Raw genomic sequence first — 26,430 nt, 5'->3', positions numbered from 1 at the left:
TGATTATTTATCTAATAACTGCCAGATATCTATAAAAGTAACAGAAATACTTAGGGGTACTTCTTTCAAGGGAGTATTTAATTTTATTTTGTTCAGGCAACTAGAGGCACAGGAAATCCTGAGCTACCTTAATTTCTTCTTAGGATTATCATGAGGATTTCCTCATAAGATAATAAATGCATTAAAAAATTTTTAAATTCCTGACACAAATAAGGGTTCAGAAAATTTTTAATATTATTAATGTAAACAAAAAAAAAACAGTAGAAAACATAATCACTAAACATTAATGGTGAATGTCAGTGGATATCAGTATTTCAGTGATTTTCTTCATTCTTCATGTATGCTTTAGATCACTTTATTTTTTAACTGAAAAATCCTTTATTTAAAACAAAGCTACTCTCTACGTAAACTAGCATAACTTAATGGCAAAGAGAAACTTGAATTATCATATGTGATCCCATGTTATCAGGGAAAATATTTGTGTTTATCATGGTCCTGGATAAAAGTCCATTTATAGGTCTCCTCACAATAGTTCTGATATTGTGCCCTATGAAACAAGATAACAGAATTTCCAGATGGAGATGTTTACCAGGCAACTGGAATGTAGTTTAGAGCTGTGGAGATAAGTCAGGCAGTACAATTATTATAGAGAAGAGTCCTAGTCATCAGAACGGGTGATATATACAAGATAGATTCATATCTGTCAGAGTTGGGAGGCTGTAGAGCAAAATGCTGAGTTTCAACTTTCAGGAGCCTTCTCTCACAATGAGTTGGCCACAGGTAAAAAGTGAAAGAAAAAGATAAGGAATCTATAGATAATATTAAGATCAAGATGTTTTTCCAAAGGGTTGCCTGGGTCAGGCATCTGACTCTTGATCTCCACTCAGGTCTTGACCGCAAGGTTGTAAGTCAAAAAATAAATAAATAAATAAATAAATAAATAAATAATGTTTTTTGGGCACCACGTGAAAAGGGATTTTCTTTTTTTCTTTTTCTTTTTTTTTTTTTTAAGATTTTATTTATTTATTTGACAGAGATCACAAGTAGGCAGAGAGACGGGCAGAGAGGAAGAGAGGAGGAAACAGGCTCCCTGCTGAGTAGAGAGCCCCGATGCGGGCCTCGATCCCAGGACCCTGAGATCATGACCTGAGCTAAAGGCAGAGACTTTAACCCACTGAGCCACTCAGGTGCTCCTGAAAAGAGATTTTCAATGAGATGTGATTATTGCTGAAGAAAAAGTAAGACAAATGAGGACTGAGGATCAATTGAGAATGTAGTTTCTGAAATATGAAAAGGGTAAAAGTGTGTAAATAGAGATAAATAGGTAAAGAATGAAGCAGGATACTAAAGTATTATTGTTTCTGCAGTCAAAGGTAGGATGGATTTTTTTAAAAGATAGATTTATTATTTATTATTTATTTAATTATTTTAGAGAGAGGGTGTACAAGCATACATGAGAAGGGGAAGGGGTACAGGAAGAAGATTCAGCACAGGGCTTGAAGTGGGTCTCAATCTCATGACCATGAGATCATGACCTAAGTCAAGTCAAGAGCTGGATGCTTAACCTACTGAGCAACCCACCACCCCCCCAAAAAGTAGGACAAATTTAATGAAGTAGTTGGATAATCAGAGTCAAGAAAAGTTTTTATCAAGCTAAAAAAAATCAGTCTTTTTCAAGACCAAAAAAAAAAAAAAAGACAAAATTATCTGAAACTCTATTCCTTGTATCTTTTTTTGATTCACCCATGAAAACAAATTCAGGTACAAAAAGTGAAAAAACATAGGACTAACACATTCTCTAATTCTTAAAAGGTTTTTGGAATTTTTGGCTTTCATATAGATATGATAGCCCAACATGACACATTTTTTGTTTCTTTTGCCTTGGGCCTGGTTTCAGGAACATCAGCCTTATGAATCATTCATTTTCAAGAAGCTTAGCCAAGTGTTCTCTTTGCTGTATAATTTTGGTTTCAATTTCTCTTACTTTTATTATCAGGAGAACATATTCTTAAAAAACTATGATGTAGAGGAAACCCATGATGCAAGAGGAAAGAACAGTCTGAAAGATATTCTAGAATGCAAAGTCATGCACCATCAAAAGTTACTTCAAGTACTGATAAGCTGTATTACAAAACTGCATTTTTATAATGTACTGAACACTAATTTCTGCTTTTGAACATCGAAAAGAATGATATGGTTTCTGCTCTTGCTTCAGCTTCATTAATAAGATCGAACAATACCTGTAAGGGACCACAGAACTTCCTGCAGCCTCAAAAACCTTTACCAAATGCAGTTTTAATTTACAGTTTGAAAGAGACATTTTCAGAGCATTTCATCCTTTATTTAAACTTCTAACACATTACAAGCTCTCTAAATGTGAAAGACTATTGCCTCATCATCAGTCCTGAGCAGTTAAATATAGACGAGATGCATAAAAATCTTCCTAAAAAGGACTTATAAGGAATAGGAAGAAGAAAGAACTGTATCATTGTGAGCACAGATAAAAGACTGGGTAAGAAAATGGAGGTGTAGGGGGTACTATCTTAATTCCTCATGTGTTTCTATTTTTTTCTGGTTTGGAGTCATCAATTGGTTCAGTGTACCACAGGTTGCCTTTTAGGGCTGCAAAATAAGGCACTAAAACGTTCAAAGAACCCTGGAGACTTTAAGGAAAAACCAATGACAGTGCTGACTAAGTGATGGTTTAGGACTTTGGCCTAGGTCAAATTTGTTATCTTAATTCAAAGATTTAAATAGTCCCATAAAAAATGTTTTTTTTCTGCTTACCTATTTTCATGGTTTTGATTATTTCAGTTTCCTTCTGACTTCCCTGATGGCAGTAAACAGATGATGTTCTCATTAATAAACACTTCATAAGAAAAGAAGCTTTCAGTTTCTTCTTGTGATGAATAGAGATGCTTTTGTGGTTTTATTGTTTATCAAATTACAAAGAAAGAAAATGAAACTATTCCAAAACTGGAAGTAATTTTTTACTGCCTACGTGTTAAGTTTGTGGTCATTGGCTATGGCCACCTTTATAATAAATAGATGCTCTGAAACCGCATCAAACTGAGAAGGACCACAGGAGAAGACTGCAAGGATGGCACATAATGCAACAGATTTTATGGGAAATTCTCAGGAAATTTTTGAAAAATACCATATAGATAAAGAGCTGGGCTTCGCTCTGCCAAAACCACTGGTAAGATGGGGCTACTGAGATATGGGCAAAAATGTTTTATTATCATTGCTAACCTGGACAAGTCTACTTCTATTGAACAAATGTGGTTCAGTAATTTTTACTAAACAATTGATAAAACAGTGCCAAAGTTAGAGGCAGATTTTAATAAACTGTTCATACTTAACTTAAAATTTTCTGCCTAGAAATTTAGTATTAAATGCAGTTTTTAGTTACCTTACACAAATAAAGAAAGTGATGTGATAAAGAAACTATCAAAGTTTTTTGTTTTAATACAACTGCATTTTGGGGGGGCATTTTGAAAAAGCCAAAGTAATAAATGATCCATGAGTCAAAGGAACCCTCTTTCTTGGGTGATATATCATAAACTGAATGAAGTATGTCTGCCTGCTTTGATTAGGTTTTTGAGATGATCTATCAAGCAACTTTGTGTTGTATTAATAATGCTTGTTGTCACTAAGTGTAAGATTCAAGTGAGTCTAAACTACCTTTAAAAAGAGGTAATTTAAGCTTTGCTTAAAAATAGTAAAAATAGTAAGACATGTAAACGTTTGACTTTAAAACTACATTTTTCTAAGTCATATTCCAAAGAATGCTGTGAAAACCATCTTATTATCTATTTCAATTATCAAATATTCATATAGAATCTTTAAGCAATTTATAAATATTTTTACTTCGTCTTTACAAACATGCTAAAAGGTATCCTAAATTTTCCTGATGAGAAATTTAAGTCATGAAGAATTTAGGTAATTACCCAAACTCATACAGCTAACGATGGCAGAGATGGAATGTGAACTTGACTCATCTGGCTCCAGAGTTAATGATATTAAAATTATTATAATATGCTGCTTCTCTTAAGAGAAGAAGATATCACCAGGTTTACAAACCTGGTGATTCACAGACCTGTACCCTTGGGGATAAAAATATATGTTTATAAAAAATAAAAAAATAATAAAAAAAAGTGCTATGTATGTTGTAAAAAAAAAAAAAAAAAAAAAAAAAGAGAAGAAGATATCATAAAGCATTACTTTCTCCCTACCCCACTCCTGAGTTTAATAAGGTTCATGAGATTCCAAACGATTTCTAAGAACCAGCTGCATGTTGTGATAATTCTATGTACAAGTATGTATCTATTTATTGTGGCTCAGACTCTGTATTCTAGAGGACATCTTTTATCTTAGAGAGAGAGAGAGAATGAGCGAGGGATGGGCAGAGGGAGAGAGAATCTCAAGCAGACTCCCTGCTGAGTGCAGAGCCTGATACAGGGTTCAATCTCACTAAGCTGAGATCATGACCTGAGCTAAAACCAAGGGTCCGACGCTCAACTGATTGTGACATCCAAGTTCCCCTATAGGGCATCTTTAAATGCAGATCCAAATTGACTGTACTTAGAAATAACATCCTATAAATATCTTGTATAAATAAAGGCAAATCTAAAGCAAATTCTTCCTCCCAATCTTATTCTTCTCTTCAAATTATTAATTTAATTTAATGTTATTGATAAAAGCACCTAGTTTGCCTTATATTTGCAAATCAGTTAATACTCAGACTTGCTACTGTTTCATTCAAGAACACCAAAGTGAGAGAATAAGATGATTTTGAACATGTATAGTGGTACAAGAACAAAAATCTTTTTCAGGAACTGTGAAACCTCATATCACTTTTCCCCCACAGTAAGTTCTCTTAAAATTAAGACAATTGGGGCGCCTGGGTGGCTCAGTGGGTTAAAGCCTCTGCCTTTGGCTCAGGTCATGATCCCAGGGTCCTGGGATCAAGCCCTGCATTGGGCTCTCTGCTCAGCAGGGAGCCTGCTTCCCCCTCTCTCTTTGCCTGCTTCTCTGTCAACTTGTGATCTCTGTCAAATAAATAAATAAAATCTTTAAAAAAAAAAAAAAAAGACAATTATGACAGTTATGGAGACCTCTAGAACAGATTTCCAGGGGCAAAGCAAAACCCCCAAACCAAAGCAAAACAAAACCTTTCCTGAACTGTTTAAAAAATAATGTTGTGGGGCGCCTGGGTGGCTCAGTGGGTTAAAGCCTCTGCCTTTGGCTCAGGTCATGATCGCAGAGTCCTGGGATCAAGCCCTGCTTTGGGCTCTCTGCTCAGCGGGGAACCTCTTTCCCTTCCTCTCTCTCTGCCTACTTGTGATCTCTGTCTGTCAAATAAATAAATAAAATCTTTAAAAAAAAATAATGTTGCTACTTAAGATGCTTAGGAAGTTAGATCATGTCCCGAAACAAGAGAAATAAATTAGGAGCTATTTTTATTTCTTCACTGAAGATATTTCCTTGAAATTATAAACTAAAAAATGTCCATTTCACCTCATATAATCTATTAGCTTTCTATTCCAAAAGAAAATAATATGTCTTCTAATTCTACATAAATACAAAATACATTATATAATCTAGCAGTAGTTGACTGACCCGCTGCGTTATTTTTTACTGATTTATATTATACCATTTAAGCACCCTCCAAACCAGAAGTGTGTGTGTGTGTATACACTTCTTATATATCTTTTATATATATATATATATATATATATATATATATATATATATATATAAAGATTTTATTTATTTATTTATTTGAGAGAGAGAGGGGGAGAGAGAGCACAAACAGAGGGAGCAGTAGGCAGAGAGAAAAGCAGGTTCCTCACTGAGCAAGGAGCCCAATGTGGGACTCAGTCTCAGAACCCTAGGATCATAACCTGAACTGCAGGTGTTTAACTTATGAACCACCCAGGCATCCCTGAACCAGAAGTTATTATTGATTGAATTTTACATCTGTTGATAGTTCTGTCCAACAGGAGGCTAATCATGATATATAACCAAAAAAAAAAAAAAAAATCCATTCTTTGGGGAAAATAGTAACAACCAAAAATTAAGTTATGTTACATGGTAGAAGGCAAAACAAAACAAAACAAAAGATATGTGTATTACTAAAAACACTAGACGATAGCATTTTTTGTGGATAAGGAGAAAAGTTCAGAGAAACAAGAAATGTGACTATCTAGTGCTTGGATCTTTCATTGTTAAAAATCTGCCCCAACAGAGACAAAGACTGTTCTGTTACCTGCAGCCCGTGAAAATGTTTGAATTTTATGTTATATTTGCCTTTTTGTTTTATAGCTTACTTATAATATTAACTTTGTTTTGTAGCTCAAAACTTCATCTACATTGGTTTGAGTTAATCTAATGTTGCTATATCTCCATAGTTCAGAATTGATGACCTCAAGGACATGAAGGAGGAATAGGAAAGAGCATATGGGAAGTTGTGCAGAGATCTGAATCTCATTTCAGGGTGTTGTCTAGGTCTTTGCTATATGTTTTCCTTTGAGATGAAAGTACAAATGTAATAAGAACCAAGGAGAAACTTTTGTTGGTCTTTTATTTGCACTTACTGGTTGAAATATAAGCCTATAGTACCAAAGCAGACAATCAATATGGAAATATACAGCATTTCCTACATGTCCAGTATTGTCCCAGGTTCTGTGAGAAATAGAAAATTAAAAGCATGATAAAATCCTTGCCCTCAGATAGTGGGATTTTAAAAGAGCATTGATTTTTCAAAGCAGGAAACACTTATATATTCAATGACAATAAACTACATATTCGAAACAACTTCATAAACTGAGCTTTGTTTTCCTCATTTATGAAATGGAGATAACAATAAACATTTTTGGTCATTATAACATTTAAATATTTATTGAGCAAAATGTCTAGTCTATTGGTGACATCTAAAAAAAAAATCTCATTTGGGGCGCCTGGGTGGCTTGGTGGGTTAAAGCCTCTGCCTTCGGCTCAGGTCATTATCCCAGGGTCCTGGGATCGAGGCCCGCATCGGGCTCTCGGCTCAGCAGGGAGCCTGCTTCCCTTCCTCTCTCTCTGCCTGCCTCTCCGCGTACTTGTGATCTCTGTCTGTCAAATAAATAAATAAAATCTTTTTAAAAAATCTCATTTTTCTCCCATTCAAAAAAATTTTTAATTTATCCAGGAAGAAAAAATAAATAACAGATAACAATAAATTACTTAATAGTGTAAAGGTATAACATAAGGGTAGACTGGAATAATCAGGATGATTTCAGTGGACTTTTTGAGATGAACTGTGAAAGACAGGCAGGTGAAAGTGCTTGAGAAGAGAAAAAGAAGGTTGTGAGCCCTGGGTGGCAATGCAGGGACTGGAGTTACTGGACGGGGAAGTGTGTGACAGGACAGCATTGCACAGAACAGATCTAGAGGCGAGAGAGACTATCAGTCAGAAGCAAAACTATTTTATAAAAACTTTTGCTACTACATAAAAGTCCCCTTTCTTTTTTTTCAAGGAGGAGCTACCTTCACCTTATGATGAATGGATTTCCATCGCTAAGAATCTACCAGAACTGATTGAAAAAAATAAACTACGGGAAAGAGTTGACCAGGTCTGGAAAAGCATTACATTACATTATATTACGTTACTCCTATGTTAGCTTCTTAACATTTTTAACCTGGCTTTGAAGCTGTGCTATCCCCCATATCGATTTGAATCAACCTCTCTTTTATTTTCAGTTACAAATTCACAGTATTGATGGCCTCAAAGATCACAAGTCGCAGCGCCTTGCACATCTGACCCTGGGGTATATCACCATGGCATATGTGTGGAATCAAGGTGATAAAGATGTTCGAGAGGTTTGGAGATTTTTTTGATATTTCTTATGGTACATGACAATTGACATCCAATTTAATATAAAAACATTCTGAAACTATTATAACTAGATTTTGTGATGCTTGGATAACAGGAAAAAAATAAAAAGGAAAACAATCATTCACTGATTTAATATCCAACTGCTATCATTATTGGATTTTTCATCTCTTACTTATGTAACACACTTGCTCTATCCTGTGTATATAGGTGTATGTTCTCTATCTTTCTCTGAAAGTATACTGTAAGCATTTCTTAGTTAGTACACAGTCCTTCTAATCATCATTCGAAATCACTTTATAGTTTTTTAATGAGTTCCTGAACTTCATTTATTCTGTACTTATTTTTAACATTTTACCATTGTAAATGACACCATAATCAGTATATTTGAATATGAAATTTTTTTCTATTAATGAGTTTTGGGAGATGTAAACATATTATGGCTTTTCTTAATATTAAAGTGCTATCTTACATCCATCAACATGGAAGAATATATGGGTTTCACTCTACTCCCATGAATAGTAGATAACTTTAGATTTAAAATATCATCTTGTATTTTATCTGACAATTCTAATTTCATGAAACCAGTGCAGATTGTAATACTGACTCTTTAAACCACAAAGAGATAAAATAGATTCCAGAAGCACCTTCTGCCATTTAAAGAATATTTTTTTCCCTCCTTGACAAAAGTAATTGGAATGTTATCTTGTTTGTCTTTCCACATGCTGTTTAAATATACAACAACACATATTGTCCACTTATGTGATATGTCATCCCCTGATATCTAAACAAAAGGAAAAAGCTGCTCTGCATAATCATGGGATCATCTTAAATTTCTTTATAATCATTAAACTATCATGTCTAGATTTTTGTGATACAAAGGTATTAGATAGCCTGACAACTTAAGGACCCAACCTCACTAGACTTGCTAAAATCTGAGTCTCGCTAAATGTGTAAGCATTGTATAGAAAGATCATCAATAACAAAGGTAGCCTGTGCTAGATGCAGAAGCATGAGAGCCCAGAATAGCTAAAGAGTAGTTGGTATAATAAAGTGGGAAGGAAGAAGCGGGACCTGAACTACTTCTTGAAAGATTGGTAGAGCTTACCCAAAGAGGAGAGGAGCAGAAAAGAGAAAGAAAGGACCAGCAAAAAATATGGAGACCAGAATGTATGTGGACTAATCAAAAGACAACAAATTTATGAGAGTGAAGTCAGAATTCTAAAATAAAACATGAAAATATATTTTCAATTTATCTAGTTTTTATATACTACATTATTCCAAAAAGGATTTTAGAAGCCAGCAACAAATATATTTAAGTGAGGAAATTGTAGAAAAGTAAAGTAAATGGATAAAAAATAAGATACATCAATATAAGGCACAATTTTCTTTACAATGGGCTAGAAACTAGCGTCTGAGTTTCTTAGTAACTGCATGTCTCTAATAGATTAAGATGTGTTTGAGCATTTCTTTTTCCTGTCATTCCAAATTAACTTTTTAATTAAGCAACTTTCCTTTTGTTTCCCTTTGATCTTTTCTTTAATTCAGAAAGAGCAAAAAATTTCCTTTTGAAACAAGTAAATCAGTTGCAAACCAAAATATTTCAATTCCCAGAGGCAAAGCTCTGTACCGGGGAGCACACATCCAGGTGTCACTTTGATAGCCAATGTTTTTCCTTCTAACATTTTGTTCTTTGTTAAACCATCATCTCGAGGTCTATTAAGTTAATATAAAGCCACTTAGGTTATAGCTCCCATAAGTTTTGCAGAACTGTGGAGAGGACCTCATCATCATACCGCCTCTACCATTGCAATCCCACTGCCCACAACTCCAGATGAGCTACACATCCCTGTCCTTTGCCTGGTTGGATACACATATTCCAACCATCAGCTGCTGATGACAAGTGTGACCTTAATTATTATATGGGACCATCTAGTTATAAACCAAATGATAGTTAGATGAGGAAGTCAGTGAGATAAAGAATAAAAGGTCAGCATTATGATTAATAGAGCAGTTAGAAAATATGGCTTGCATGTGTGGTGAAAATGGGCCTGCTAGAAAAGCATATAGCCATTCAGGATTGCCCATGGGGATAGTAGCCTTTTAGAGTGTGGCCAGGCACAGAGCAGATCCAGAGTAATAGGGTCAGGAAAAAAGTGTTGAAAACAAAGTCTGCTGAGCAGCAGTCCCACTCCCACAGTCAATGGTCAGATAAGCCTCTATACCTCCTCTGAGGAAGGATGAGTGAAAGAGCCCAATGTCAGTCCAGTTGGTGTACTCCGCATGGAAACAGAAAAGAAGGCTAAAGGAGATTCCTTCGGCTGACACAAGCGCGTCTTCAAGGATAAGCCCCAACGTCACTCTAAAAAATCATCCAGGAGAGAGTTTGTTAGCGCTGTGCTCAAGGGCAGCCAACCACTTGCCCTTTTACTATGTATAATATCCCAAAGTCTTAATTACAAGTGATTTTGAGTTTCTTGAAGACAATTGACTTTATTCTTATATTGCCTATTGATAAAGAGCTCCTCACATAGAGAAACCGTCTAACAAATATTTATGGGATGGATACATGAGTAAATAAATGACTACAAGTAACTCCAGGCCATTAGAAAGTCAAGGATGCATTCTTGTTCCTTGTACCCTCTACGTCCTTTTGCTCTGACTAGATTATGTACACAACGCACATCTAAAACATAAACATATAATGATTACTAGGACTAAGTTATGAAACGAGGAAGAGAAAATTATGATTGTTTGGCTTCAGAGTGCCGTGATGAACAGCTCATGTTTTGGCACTAATAGAGTAGTTGGAATGGTAGCAGGAAGCAGAAGAAAATGTAAGACACCTCGAAGGCTAATACTAAATTTTGTGTTTTCATTAGGTCCTGCCAAAGAATATTGCTGTTCCTTACTGTGAACTCTCTGAGAAGCTCGGTCTGCCTCCTATTCTGGTTTATGCAGACTGTGTCTTGGCAAACTGGAAGAAAAAGGATCCCAGTGGGTATGTGAATTGTGATTATAATAGGAACTAAAGAAGCGCATGCTATTTTCATCAATAGGGCACTAGCCATTGATTTAATTTTCGGCAGCACAGCTTTCTTCTCTGTTTTGGAGGTATGATTTCTTTTGCTGGCATATAACTAAAAATATATAAGAGAAAGTTGTGTAATTAATATACAGTGAATTGCACCATCCTAACTGCTCAGTTTGTTGACTTTGCCTGTTCTATATACAGGTTAGCTCTAAGCAAGATACAGAATATCACCTCTGTGGCTCTTTCCATTCAGTTTTCTCCTCTACATCCAAGTAAACCTATTCTGATTTGTCATATTAAAAATTAATTTTTTCTGCTATTGGATTTCATATTAATGAGATTATAGAGTATGTACTCTTTTTGTGTCTGGCTTTCCTTAATTAACATGTTTTGGAGATCCTACAAATTTGTTTTTTAACTATTCAGTTAAGTTAAGAGTTGACACATTTTCAGCAGTAGAGATGGCAATGCCTGGGCCTTCAGTGCCATCTGCTGAGGTTCTAGGCCCCTCCTCTCCTTTAAGCAATGCGATCTGTTACCATAAAGGGACCTGAGACTTCTGGTGTCCCAGGACTCTGGGTGCGTATCTGCAGAGGAGTACTGTAGAGAGCAAAGTGTAAACTGAAAGGATTTGATCTAGAAAAGAATAGAAAGGTATCAGAGAAGGAGACAAACCAGGAGAGACTCTTATCTATAGGAAACAAACTGACGGTTGCTGGAGGGGAGGAGTATGAGGGGATGGGGTAACTAGGTGATGGACATTAAGGAGGGCACATGATATAAGGAGCACTGGGTGTTATATGCAACTGATGAACTACTGAATTCTACATCTGAAACTAATGATGTACTATATGTTGGCTAATTGGATTTAAATTTTAAAAAAAGTTTATTAGTAGCAACTGGTTTTGACTGACCATGTGTGTTCCTTGAATATTTATTATTTTTTTTTTACTTACAAAGTCCTAAGTGTTTGCAATGCATAGTTGATATTTTTAAAAACCACACATGTATATATTTTTCTCTTTTATTTATATCTTTGATAATTCAGTAGTATTAAATTGAATAAGAATAACTCAAAGCTATTTGATTTTTAAATTGATTTTTTCTTTCTCTTCTAATTGATCCATTGCTTCATGGATGTTTTCAAAAGGCCCATGACTTATGAGTAAGTATTTGCTTCTTACTTTATTATAAGAATTGTTATTCAAAGTGGGTATAGGTTTATCAATATCCTCTAAATGTACTTTTTAAAGGACCAATTGAATTCAGGCAAAAAATAACTCGAGTAATTGTTTAAAGAGCAAATAATCCCAATCCTTAACTAGCTCTATAACTGTGATAGGACTGTGTCTGCTTGATATTATAGCTACAGATAGATATAAAAATAGCACTTGCATATATAAAAATGCAATTAATATGCATAAATGCAAAATGCATATACATCTGTGTGTCTTTGACTTAATGACCATAGTGCCCAGATACATAAACCTGTTCTTTTGGACCCAATCCTTACCATTTTGAGTTTATGTATCGGGCAGAGGCTAGGAGTTAGGGATACAAAGGTAAATAACCTAGGAATAATCCTGCCCTGGCGAAGAAAGCAGATATAGGAAAGTTATGTAAATTTCTTTATGATTAAGAGGAGAGTAAGAGGATAAAGTGCTGGGAACTCCAACTAAAGGAAAGGGATGAATAAGGAATCCCTGTAGCGAGTTATTCAAGCTGAGTTCGGAAGAGTAAGTAGGAAGGAATTAGCTAGAAGGAAAGGATGAGTGTTCATAGTGGAGGAAACAGCAAGAGTGAGGGCCTCAAAGCCATGAAAATTGTGTTGCATTATCAGAAGTGAAGGAAGGCTAATGTCACTGATAAGTAGTGACTGATGGACGTAGTAGAAAAGGGATAGAGAAGTAAACGTAGCAGAAAGATTATATAGGACTTTTGGCTATGATGAGGGGTTTAAATAGTATCTTAAAATCAATGGGAATCTATGGAAGGTTTTTATTTATTTTTTTTAAAGATTTTATTTATTTATTTGACAGAGAGAGATTACAAGTAGGCAGAGAGGCAGGCAGAGAGAGAGAGGAGGAAGCAGGCTCCCTGCTGAGCAGAGAGCCCAATGCGGGACTCGATCCCAGGACCCTGAGATCATGACCTGAGCCGAAGGCAGCGGCTTAACCCACTGAGCCACCCAGGCGCCCCTATGGAAGGTTTTTAAATGAGAGGGTGATATCATCAGTCTCATTTTAAAGATGAGAACAAGGAGGCAGAAACGTGTCACGCAGCAAGTTAAGTTGCAGAAATGTACTGGCTTCAGAGTCCGTGAATTTAACCACCATGAATGTATAGATCTACAGATATTGAGACCTTGTTTGCTCTAGTGCAAAACTACAATAAAAGAGAAAATGGCGAGGGGGCACCTGGGTGGCTCAGATGGTTACGTGTCTGACTCCTGGTTTCAGCTAAAGTCTTGATCTTATGGGTTCTGGGATCTAGCCCCACATAGGGCTCCACACACAGGGCAGAGCCTGCTTGAGATTTTCTCTTTCCCTCTGCTCCTACCACTGATCGAGCTGTCTCTTTCTATTTATCTGTCTTTCAAATAAATAAGTCTTAAAAAAAAAAAAAAAGAAAGAAATGAGGGTCTAATCAGTTATTTGCATTTCCCAAATTCATGTAAAGCAGGTAAACCACTGAAAAATTGAATCAGGTTCACAGACAAAAATATGGACATAGATATATTTATTTAAAGCCAAAAGACTACTTAAAATTATACCTTACAATTGTCTCCATAAGCATTGAGTATGTATAAACATACAAATACAGTAATATATATGCATGCGAGAAATTAATGAGAGAATAAAAACAGAAATGGTCTTGGTATTTCTAGCCCTAAATTCTAAAATGGAATTTCAAGTCCCAACTTACCCTACTGTTAGATCTTAGACAATGGACCTAACACTCATATTCCCAACAATGTAACATAGATAGTAAAACTTATACTTAACCTCACAAGATTTTTTTGAAACTAGAATGGAATAAAAATACTTGAAAACTACAAAGCACTCAAATACACCAGTGTTACTGCTAAATTCTTGACTTCCTTGACTTATTTTCTTAGGAACATGGATGTTCTGTTTTGGTTTCCTGGTGGAGACTGCTGTAAAGGATTTTTCCTGGTTTCACTATTGGTGGAGATAGCAGCTGCTTCTGCAATCAAAGTGAGTCCATCCCTACAAGCAAATTTTTATCTCTATTTGCATAAGCAGCGCAATGACTTAGTAACTGAACTATATTATGCATGAAATATATCTTGATATATTTAATATCATAAGTATTATGATTTATAAATATATAAATCATAACATAAATAAATAAATACTGCATTTGATTATTTAATTGGCTGGTAAATGAACATCTGGTAGAAATATTTTATTTTTGTGTATCACCTAAATAAAAAATGTAAGACCTATTTATTTATTTATTTATTTATTTATTTTAGAGAAAGAGAAAGCACAAGCGGGAAGGGGCAGAGGGAGAGAAAGAATCTTAAGCAGGCTCCATGCTAGGCATGGAGCCTGATGGGCTGGATCTCATGACCCTGAGATCATGACTTGAGCTGAAATCCAGATTTGGATGCTTAACCCACTAAGCCACCCAGGCACCCCAAGACCCATATATTTAGAATTAAGTTTAAAACCTTAATAGGGGAGATGCATTTTTTTTTAATTTTTTTATTTTTTATAAACATATATTTTTATCCCCAGGGGTACAGGTCTGTGAATCACCAGGTTTACACACTTCACAGCACTCACCAAATCACATGCCCTCCCCAATGTCCATAATCCCAACCCCTTCTCCCAAACCCCCTCCCCCCGGCAACCCTCAGTTTGTTTTGGGAGATGCATTTTTAATGCAGGTTGGCACTGAAACCAGATCACATAGTGACATAAATCTAATGGTTTTGATGATTAGAAATAGAAATGAAACTATATAAAACTATATAGATTTATCTCTAAGTGATAAATAAATAAAAATAAAACCAAACTTAATTAAATATAAGGAGATTAGTCAAACAATAAAAGGATACTCAGCCCAAAAATGAAGTGGAAATCCTACATTTAATTTAGGGATTAAGAATTAGGAGAATTTTATTCTATGCCAATATTTAATGCTAGTAAACCTTGTATGTTCATCTTTTTTTTTTTAAAGGTAATTCCCGATTTATTCAAGGCAGTTAAAAACGAGGACCAGAATGCTTTGCAAAAAGCACTACGTTATATAGCTTCTTCTCTGAAGCAAGCCCGTAAAGAGTTTGAAAAAATGCATAGTAAGTACTGTATACCCGAAAACATGCAAGGCTCACAGTCACGTGCTTCTGATTTTCTGAGACTAAAGTTGTTGAGAAAACAGAAGAAAAACACTCTCACTTAGTGAGTGTGTTTTCACTTTATCTCCCTAAATGACTATATTTTCCTGTGGAAGGTTTTATTATGTGCATTTTATGGATAAGGTAATCTAATGGAGAGATAAGATAAGTGGCCCAAGGTTACACAGGTAATAAATTGTGAAGCCAGGTCTGCTTAACTGTAAATAATGTCATTGCCTCTCACTGAAATCATGGAGAAACCTGTGGAAGGTTCAGGCTGTTCTAAGTTCTGAAGTACTTAGCTTCTGCTTTATAGGAACTCCCCCAAAATTCTGCTTTTTCACAATTTAAGTAAGAAACAACATAGAAAAGCCACTGAGCTCAAAATTTATTACAAAATTAAGAGCCAAAAAACAGCAATAACTAAAAAAGTATGTAAACAAGGATTTACACACACACACATACGCGCGTGCGCACACACACACACACACACACACACAAATTGCGCCCTGCTGGACAGCCTTAACAATATGTGATTGTGTACCACTGGGCTTTGAGTTACTACTGATTCGTCCTTGGCAGAAAGATTGACCTTTAAATCAGAAAAGTTAGTAATGTTTGGGGAGGGAGACGCAGGGACGGTGTCCATAGAGCCCCTGAGGCTCTTGTTTCTGCTTTTCATTTTGTGTAGTTTTGTTTCCTTATGTAAGTAGTTTATCTGTTATATCAGTAAGCAGATGAAATAGCTTTAAGGAAACGTTGACAGTTTAATTGCTCTCCTGAAGATGAGTCTTGGGTGGGCCTATGTTCTTTGACCCAAGCTGTGTGTCAGCTGATGGTAGACCCTTTGAGTAGATGTGGGCTGCCCTCGAAAAAATCAGGTGAATGAGAGCTTGTTCTCAGGGACTTGTTCTGCACAGGCTGACATAATGCCTTTCCTGCAACCTAAACCAAAACCCATTATCAGTTGTTTACAATATCTTGATCTCCTCTGAAAATTCTGATAACTGCTTAACTAAACACACCTCATCTTTTTTACAGAATATGTGGACCCAAACACATTTTACAATGTTCTTCGCATATACTTGTCTGGGTAGGTAATCTTATGCTTGAATTTGTTTTAAACAATTCACATAAAGTACACATCAAATTCCCACTGATAGTCCCCATTATCCATTGGGTTTAGGACAAAATTCCTATCGTAAAATACATGTTATAAAGAAAGAATAGACTGTCTCTCTGTTATTCCTTGGCCAAGCATGCACTGGAGTATGAACAGGAAAGGTAATCATTTAGAAACAAACAAACAAACAAAAAAAGAATGATCTTTGCTAGTGCAAAGGTAAAATTCCATTTTTAGAATACTTTTGCCAAATTTGCTCAGACCGTGTTATTTGTCTTTCTCAAACATGAACATGACTGGAAGGGGAACGTGGAAGAAGAATAATGAAGTTGATCTTATGTCACTTTCCATTCATCCTCTAGTATAAGATTTTATACCAGAAAATTTGGCAATTATCCAAATAGTGATTATTTTTTTCCTTCCTGGCCTAGGTGGAAAAACAGCTCCAAACTGCCAAAGGGTCTGAAGTATGAAGGCTTCTCGGACACTCCAAGGGAGTATGCAGGGGGCAGTGCTGCCCAAAGCAGCATCTTTCAGTGCTTTGATGTTCTGCTGGGCATCCAGCAAAAATCTGGTGAAGGTCAGTGGACAATGACAAATAATAATCATCTCATATACAATAGTGCTCTGATGTCTAAAAAATCAGCATCTCATCTGACCTTATATGACACTTGTAGAAGAATTAGTAAGGCAAGACTATATTGTCATCATCCCATTCCACAGACAGCCAAGCAGGAACTTCTAAGTTTCTTTAGAGGATAACTGATAGGCTCCTTATTAACCAGCTAGAAAGTAGTGAAGCCAGAACCAAAACCCAAGTTCATCACCCTCTCAATCTTGAGATTTGGGCATGTACATAAGGTCCGAATGGTGAAGCCCATAGCACGTGTTCTGGAAATGTATGAGATCAGTTTCAGAAAGAGAAAGTCACCTGCAAATGCCATGGGACTGAAGTTGGGGAGGTGGAGACCTCAGTGGTAAGGGGAGGCTTGGCAGTGCTCTTGGCCGGCTTACTGACCCATTCGCTCAAATTTTAAAGATGAACCAAAGGTGAAAGATGAACCACATTCATTATATTCCTTCTAGGGGTTTAGAGCAGGCAGAAGAAGCTCCAGTAAGAACTTTTGTACTTTTCTCTCTTTTCCTAAACTTCTATGTAATTGTCAAAGGGAAAGATATTGACATAGGTGAAAATATGCTTTTTTTTTCTTAGTTAATTCATTTATGTAAAAATTGTCCCTTAAACTCTCTTGAAGTCAGTGCCATGATCTGTCAGGTATAGATTAAATATACCCTATCTATATCATCAGCTTTTTAGAAGGATCAAATACAATAGGGAAGTGAGAAAGGGCACACAAAAAACTTTATTATGAACGAATGAGTTCAGCTCATGTGGTTTTCAGCATTAAGTATATATTACAATAATTATCATTACTAATAGCAAGACCAATAGCACTAATAGGATAGTTGTAAACTCAAGCTGCAATGGTCATGTGTGATCTCCTACCCACTCTTCTCACATGGATTGGGGGAACACTTTGGCTTCTCTTCTACCTAATCTCTCTCTTGTTCTTTCAGAATCTGCTGCCAGATTCCTCCAGGAAATGCGAAAATATATGCCACCAGCTCACCGGGAATTTCTTCTCTCATTAGAGTCAGGCCCCTCAGTCCGTGAATTTGTTCTTTCAAAAGGTGATACTGAGCTGCAGGCAGATTACAATGAGTGTGTGAAAGCTATGGTTTCCCTGAGAAACTATCACCTAGAAATAGTATCTAAGTACATTGTGCGTCCTTCATGCCAGCAAGACAATAAAGGAACTGGAGGCACTGACCTCATGACTTTCCTGAAGAGTGTGAGAGATACTACTAAGAGCTTCCAGCTTGAGAAGTAATTAATGAAACTCAAACAAGGGCACATTTTGCCAAGACAAAGATGTGTGTGTGTGTGTGTGTGTGATTTCTCATTATATCAGACCCATGAATTGATAATACACAACTCTTTAATAGTACTTGTAAAAATTTTCAAAATGATTTTTCAGTATCTGTGCCATCCTTATATGAATGTAATAAAAATAAATTAGATTAGATTATAATCTCTATTATGGGATTAGAACATAATGATGAAATTCAATAAAAATTGATATAATAAAATGTCTAAAAATTGCTTTAGTCATAACTATAATTAAATACTCCTCCAGATAAGACCTCATCTACACTGTTATCTTTTAAGCATGGCTAATCAATTCCTATACTTCTCCTACAATAATATCACACTTATTTATAAATACCTGTGTACTTTTCTATTTTCTTATTACATGTTAAGTAAGCTTTATGATATCAGGTATACTGACCCATGCATCCTCCGACCTTAGAAAATACTTCACAAATATCTGTTGAATAAATATATAAAAGATCGAGTGACCTCATGAGTAAATTAATCTGGGCTAACAAGAAGAGGGCACTTTTGAAATATAATTTCTCCTGGGATGTCAGGGTTATTTGACACTCACAGTCTGGCATGAATTTACTTATTAATGGAATGCTAGAGAAAAGCTTAAAAATTATATAAACCAGACTCATTTTAAAGGTGACAAAATTGAGGCTCAGAGGAGTGAAGTTGCTGACTTAGGGTCACACGGTTACTTATAAATGGGAGGAAAACTTAAGTTTTTGACAGCTCTCATCTTTTTCACGGGACTTGACGTAGACCAGGTTCAAGAGGAAGGGAACTTGGGAAGGAGAAAGGGAGAATGATATGACTTGACAGAAACTCATGAAGTAGTAGGATATGATTAGCTGGAGATTGGGTGTGCTAGTAAAGAAGAAAAGAGAAAAAAGGCACAACAGTTGCCTGGATGCAGAATTAGCAAGAACTTTCAAGCCCGGGTTGAAAAGATGGGTTGGGTGTACACAAGCAGACTCAAGGAAGGAAATGTAGTCACATATTTCTAAGGTCAAACATCTAAAAACTATTTTAACATTATTTTTCAAATACACCCTAACCCAGTAAAATTAATGAAATCTTCCTGCTCATAGCAATGTTCTTGATTCTGGAGAAAATATATTAAATGTCAATGGTAATAGTTTTTAGGTGCATGGGACACATTTTCTCCTTCATTCTCTTGTCATTATTTCTGCAATGAGCATATATAAGATTATAATTTAAAAATATGGGACTGCCTGTGTAGCTCAGTCAGTTAAGCATCAGACTCATGATTTCAGCTCAGGTCATTATTTCCAGGTCATGAGATCAAACCCCACATTGGGCTCCATGATGTGCGTGGTTTCCACTTAAGACTCTTTCCCACTCTCCTACTGCCCCTTCTCCCTCCCTGCTCATGTGAAGGTGCAATACACACATCATCTCCCTCTCTCTTTCTCTCTCTCAAACAAAAAGTATGCACGCATGCCTGAACATATGCATGTAGACTAAATACACATATGTCTGTAATTTTTAAGTGTTGGCCAGAAAGATAATCATGTCTTAGGATTTGATGTAGTTCAGAAAGCACTAAACTGAGACTCAGGAGACCAAGATGTGGGTTCCATTTTGCATATCTATCACCTTTGAGACCTCAGGCAAGTCACTTTGTATTTCTGTACAATGAGCAGCATGATTCCTGTCCTGCCTCATTGACAAGGTTACTACTAAAATATTAGAAAAATACAAAGTACTACTATGCAAAGTACTACTAGATTATAAGTAAATAAATTGCTAAATTTGTTAGCTCCAAGTTAAGAATTTTTCCTGTCCTGTCTTCTACACCAATCACTCTGGCTTCACAACTACATACCTAAAGCTTACACATTAAGAATTTCTCCTCCAGAGCTGGTTTCACCTAATTAGTAATAAATCACCTTGACATGCAAAACATCTTTGATTCCTTCAGCCAGACCCTGCACCCACATCTTCCCTTTAAGAACATCATTTATATCTGAGCTGGAGGGATGAAAAGTAGGGAGAGGGAGGGAGAAGCAGGGGGCATTGTCCCCAACACAGCACTGTTGTTAGATTAGTAGACAGACTGAAACTGGGCTTCAAGTTCTCCACAAGTTCTCCTCCATGCTTATTCCTCAAAGGCTACTCTCTTCTATCTGTCCAAATAATAGAAATCATGATTCTTGCTTTACTTTTCACTCATTCAACTCTAGACTAGAATACAATGAAATACTAGATGTGTTTCTAAAGAAGTACTGGTATTCTTGCATCCATGTCACGTGGGCTCTGCTCATCACAGTGAGTGCTCCTGGAAGAGGGGTCATTGAGTCACTGGAAGAAGAAGATAGTCTACTACCATAAGAAAAGGTTTTTAGTTAGATTCAGTCGATTCTTAGTAACATGGGTTCTATTTGAATAGAATTAAAAATAATTCCATCCCACTCTATGTCTTAGGAAAATTAAAAGTGTATAGTGGCATACTCCTCAAGGAAAACTTACCTAATAATATGTATCTTTTTCATATCAAATATTAAGAAAAGTAAGTAGCCCTTTCACCCTTCCTTCTATAATATCTTCTGCACAATAAGTGATTGAATTTCCTTTCATAAAATTCATATCATATTTTTCTCACTCTAATATATTAAATATAATATTACATCATAGAGAGGGAATATTACTCAATTCATATACTCTGGATTCCTCATACATTCCACAAGAGTGGAATTAATATTTAATTATTAGTAGTAATTATTGTTATGCTATTGTTATGACTAAAGCAATTTTAAGACATTTTATTATATTGATTTTTATTGAATTTCATCATTATATTCTAATTACATAATATAGATTATAATACATCTAAAATAATTTATTTTTATTACATTCATACAAGGAAGGCACAGATACTGGAAAAATATTTTGAAATTTTTTATAAGTACTATTAAAGAGTAATGTATTATCAATTCATGGGTCTGATACAATGAGCAGTCAAACACACACACACACATCTTTGTCTTGGCAAAATGTGCCCTTGTTTGAGTTCCATTAATTATCTCTCACAGAGATATACAGTTCTTATGGTGAGCCATGAACTAAAGATAGGAATTTATTCATTTTTCACAGAATTGTTTTATATAACAATAAACAACTGAGGAATGCCTGGGTGGCTTAGTTAAACATCCACCTTCAGCTAAGGTTATGATCCCAGGCTCCTGAGATTGAGTCCCACATTAGGGGGGCTCCTTGCTCAGCAGCAAACCTGCTTCTCTCTCTTCCTGCTGCTCCCCCTGCTTGTGTTTTCTCTCTCTCTCTCTCTCAGACAATAAATAAATAAATAAATTCTTGAAAAAAAATTGAAAAATTATTTCATACAGGCTAAAAAATTTGGCATATAAACATACACTTAGTGGTCTCTAAGGTTCTTGCCAACTATGAGATATGATGGCCAATACAACCCATGAATCCCTCTCCAATGCCTCTGACAATATAGAAAACTATTTGGAGCTTATGTATATCAAATCACTTAATTATTTCAATGGGCCAATGAGATAAATACTAGCTACTTTTAAGGAAATTGAGACTTGATGAAGTTCAGTGGCTTTTAAAAGCTACATAGCTAGTATATGGCAAAGTGAAAGGTTAAACCCAGGCAAAGTGACTCCAGAATTGTCAAACTATTACAGAGTAAAAACTCCACTAAAAGAAAAGCTGTCTGTACACAGAAGCTCTACTTCTTTTGACCGTTGAATAGAAGTATGGGGTACTTGATTGCATGGGCATTCCCCCAAATTTCCAATGCATGCATGAATTTTTTATTATGTTGTAGTAATGAGAGTAATGGAGGTCAGATGATAGTATTGTTCCCATGACTTCTATTTTGTCAGCCAGCCTTAGTTTTCCAAAATGGAAGTTCAGAGGCATAATCCTAACTTGGAAGATGTCTTGGAAACCTTTTTGTGGCTGTGTTTTTTCCATTAGAACTGTAGCCATGGGTAGCCTAATGGGAACTGAGCTTAATAGGGGCAAAGCCAGTGTCTGGAAATATGTGACCTCTATGGGAGAAAAGGTAGGAAATTTGAAAGTTGGAAATCTGCTTGGTAAAGGATCATTTGCTTATCTACAGAGCTGAATTCATTCATACTGACCTTGAAGTTACAGTCAAAATAACAGATAAGAAAAGAAGAATGGGTAAAAAATAGTCTAAAAGGAGGTAGAAAGGCACTGCCAATTGGATCAGCCTTCTACTCTAGATCTTTATAACTATTTTGAAGATAGAATGTATGTGTACTTAGTATAACTCAATGCTGTAAAAGCCATATATGAAAAAGTCACCGCGAATATCATCTTCAAGGAGAAAAAAATGAGAACTTTTCTCCTAAGGTCAGGAACATGACAGGGATGTCCACTCTCAACACTGATGTTCACCATAACACTGAAAGTCCTAGCCTCAGCATTTAAACAAAAAGAAACAAAAGGTATCCAAATTCCCAAAGAGGTCAAACTTTCACTCTTCAAAAGACTGCACCTCAAAATTGCTAGAACTCATACAGGAATTCATCAAAGTGACAGGATATAAAACCAATGCCCAGAAATCAGTTGCATTTCAATTCACTAACAATGAGACAGAAGAAAGAGAAATTAAGGAATCGATCCCATTTACAATTGCATCAAAAACTATAAGATATCCAGGAATAAACCTAACCAAAGAGGTAAAGTATTTCTACTCTGAAAATTATAGGATACTTATGAAAGAAACTGAGAAAGACACAAAGAAATGGAAAAACATTCCATGCTCATGAATTGGAAGAAAATATATTGTTAAAATGCCTATGCTACTCAGAGCAATCTACACATTCAATCCAATCCCTATAAAAACACCATCAACATTTTTCACAGAGTTGGAACAAATAATCCTAAAATTTGTATGGAAAAGAAAAGGCTCCAAATAGCCAGAGGAATGTTGAAAAAGAAAACCAAAGCTACTGGCATAACAATTCTAGACTTTAAAGCTATATTACAAAGCTGTCATCATTAAGACAGTATGCTGGCACAAAAACAAACACATAGATCAATGGAACAGAAGCAAGAACCCAGAAAGGGACCCTCAACTTTATGGTCAACTAATCTTCAACAAAACAGGAAAGAACATACAATGGAAAAAAGACAATCTTTTCAACAAATGGTGTTGAGAACATTGGACAGCCACATGAAGAAGAATGAAACTGGACTATTTTCTTACACCATACACAAAGATAAACTCAAAATGGTTGAAAGACCTAAACGTGAGACAGGAATTCATCAGAATCCTACAGGAGAACACAGGGAACAAGCTGTTGATCTCAGTTGAAGCAGCTTCTTGCTAGACACATCTTCAAAGGAAAGGGAAACAAAAGCAAAAATTAATTGTTGGACTTCAAGATAAAAAGCACAGCAAAGGAGACAGCTGACAAAACCAAAAGACCACCTATGGAACGGGAGAAGATAATTGCAAATGTCTTATCGGATAACGAGTTGGTACCCCAAATCTATAAAGAACTCATTAAACTCAACACCCAAAAAACAAATAATCCAGTCAAGAAATGGGCAGAAGATGTACAAATGGCCAACAGATACATGAAAAAATGCTCAACATCACTCTGCCTTGGGGAAATACAAATCAAAACCACAATGAAATGTCACCTCATACCAATGGTTAAAATTAACCAGTCAGGAAAAAACAGGTGTTGTGTTGTGGTGTTGGTGAAGTTGTGGAGAAAGGGGAACCCTCTTACACTGCTGATGGGAATGCAAGGTGGTATAGCCACTCTGGAAAACAGTATGGAGTTTCCTCAAAAAGTTGAAAATAGAGCTACCCTATGACCCAGAAATTGCACTACTGGGTATTTATCCAATGTCACAATAGCCAAACTATGGAAAGAGCCAAGATGTCCATTGACAGTTGAATGAATAAAGAAGATGAAGTGTATATATATATATTTTTTTTCCAATGGAATATTACTCAGTCATTAAAAAAATGAAATCTTACCATTTGCAATGATGTGGATGGAACTAGAAGGCATTATCCTAAACAAAATAAGTCAATCAGAGAAAGATAATTACCAAATGCTTTCATTCATATGTGGAATTTAAGAAACAACACAGAGGATCATAGCAGAAGGGAAGGGAAAAATAAAATAAGATGAAATCAGAAAGGGATACAAACCATAAGAGACTTTTAACTCTAGGAAACAAACAGAGGGTTGCTAGAAAGGAGGGGCTGGAGGATGGGATGACTGGGTGATGGGTATTAGGAAGGGCACTTGATGTAATGAGCACTGGGTGTTATATGCAACTGATGAATCACTAAACTCCACCTCTGAAACTAATAATACATTATATGTCAACTAATTAAATTTAAATGAAAAATGAAATGTATTATAATAAAAAAAAGAAATATGTAAAAAAAAAAACTGAATGAAAGCCTTTTAAAAAGCAAAGCTATGCACCAGATGGTCACAATAATATTGTATCCTCATTTTCATTACATACTACCCTAGGAACTCTCCTCTATGTAAAATGTGAAGATTAAATGGCCCATTTTAGACTAGCAACTTAATTGAAAATGACATTATAAAAAAGCACTATATTTTATTTGATACTCATTTACCCAAGAAATTGCAATTCAAATTGCACATGGACTTGGATAACACTTGGTCCATGGGCTGTAAGCTTTAGACATTACTTATTTGGAGGACAGCTTTCACACTGACATAGTAAAAAATTCATTAAATAAAGTAGTATTGGCAGATTATAAAATGTTAACATTTTTTTTTTTCCTGAAGAAAGCGAAACCTGAGGTGTGGAGCCACAGTTGTGTTATCAGAAATGTACATTGTAAACCATCACATCTTTTTTTTAACTAGTTACAGGTTAAAATCAATAAGACTGAAAACCATAAATATGTTGCAAATATGCTTTATTTAGAGAATGGGTGAGCAAATTTTCTAAAGGAATTCATATATCTGCTCTTTGAAATGTGATTATTATTTATTACCCAAATGATGTAAAAGGTTTTCTCTTGTTCATAGAACGTGCTTACCTGCTGACAACATCATAGGTACAGACTTGACAAATTACCAGAAGTATTGCAGGAAATAGGAATATACACCCAGGTTCATACCAGATCTTAAAAGATCTGAGACTCTAAAAGATCTAAGACTCTAAAAATCACCTACTATGCAAGGTAGTGTAAATGCACTTTGATGGAAAAGTATCCTGTGTTGGCTTTGAGGTTTGGTTTTATGATGAGCCAAAAATACCCCAAAGAGAATAGTGAAGTCAGGTGGTTGATACAACTGGGAAATCTTACACCTTCATAGCAGATGCTTAAAATTAATAGCTTGAAAGAGGACGTAAAAGATATATATGGTCCATGTCATCAAAAGTCATTGCATTTGCTTCACATTGGGACCCATAATTTGAGGAAAGGAAAATAAAATTTATGTCTACACAAAAATATGCATATGGATGTTTAAAAATTGTTTCATATTTATTTATTTATTCATAATTGGCACAACTTAGAAATGAGCAAGATGTCCTGCAACAGGGAAATGCAAAAAGAAACTGAGTTACACCATAGCAATGTAATATTATTCAGCACCTTATTTTTTAAAAAGATTTATTTATTCACTTTGGAGAGAGAGAGCACAAGTTGGGGGAGGAGCAGAGGGAGAGGGAGAGATAGCATCCCAAGCAGACTCCCCACTGAGTGTGGGCTCAATCCCACCACCCTGAGATCATGACCAGAGCCAAAATCACAAGTAGGATGCTTAACCTACTAAGCCACCCAGGTGCCCCTTATTCAGCACTTTAAAAAAATGAGTGATCAAGCAAAAAAAAAAAAAAAAAAAAAAAAAAAAGAAAGAAAGAAAAAAGTGGAGGAAACCACCATGCATATTAGTAAGTTTAAAAAGTCAATCTGAAAAGGCTACATACTGCATGATTCCAACTATATGACATTCTAGAAAAGACAAAAGCATAGAGACAATAAAAGAATCAGGATTTTCAGGGGTTAGGGAAGAGGGATAGGTGAATAAGCAAAACAGGATTTTTA

At 35.6% G+C, this 26,430-nt stretch overlaps 1 protein-coding gene across 1 annotated transcript; it reads left to right on the top strand.

The window, feature by feature from the left end:
• Positions 1 to 2,990: 2,990 nt before the first annotated feature.
• On the top strand, positions 2,991 to 18,564 carry IDO1 (indoleamine 2,3-dioxygenase 1). Its single transcript, XM_059156155.1, has 10 exons — positions 2,991 to 3,199; positions 7,521 to 7,616; positions 7,744 to 7,863; positions 10,759 to 10,877; positions 12,061 to 12,075; positions 14,029 to 14,128; positions 15,120 to 15,237; positions 16,318 to 16,369; positions 16,831 to 16,979; positions 17,978 to 18,564. Exons 1-10 carry the CDS (start codon positions 3,101 to 3,103, stop codon positions 18,289 to 18,291), a joined length of 1,182 nt encoding a protein of 393 aa, XP_059012138.1. The 5' UTR covers positions 2,991 to 3,100; the 3' UTR covers positions 18,292 to 18,564.
• Positions 18,565 to 26,430: the final 7,866 nt, after the last annotated feature.

Source organism: Mustela lutreola, chromosome 18 (assembly GCF_030435805.1).
Source record: "Mustela lutreola isolate mMusLut2 chromosome 18, mMusLut2.pri, whole genome shotgun sequence".
Classification (NCBI taxonomy): domain Eukaryota; kingdom Metazoa; phylum Chordata; class Mammalia; order Carnivora; family Mustelidae; genus Mustela; species Mustela lutreola.
The sequence above is the reverse complement of the archived record's forward strand: the minus strand, read 5'-3'. Positions and strand labels throughout refer to the sequence as shown.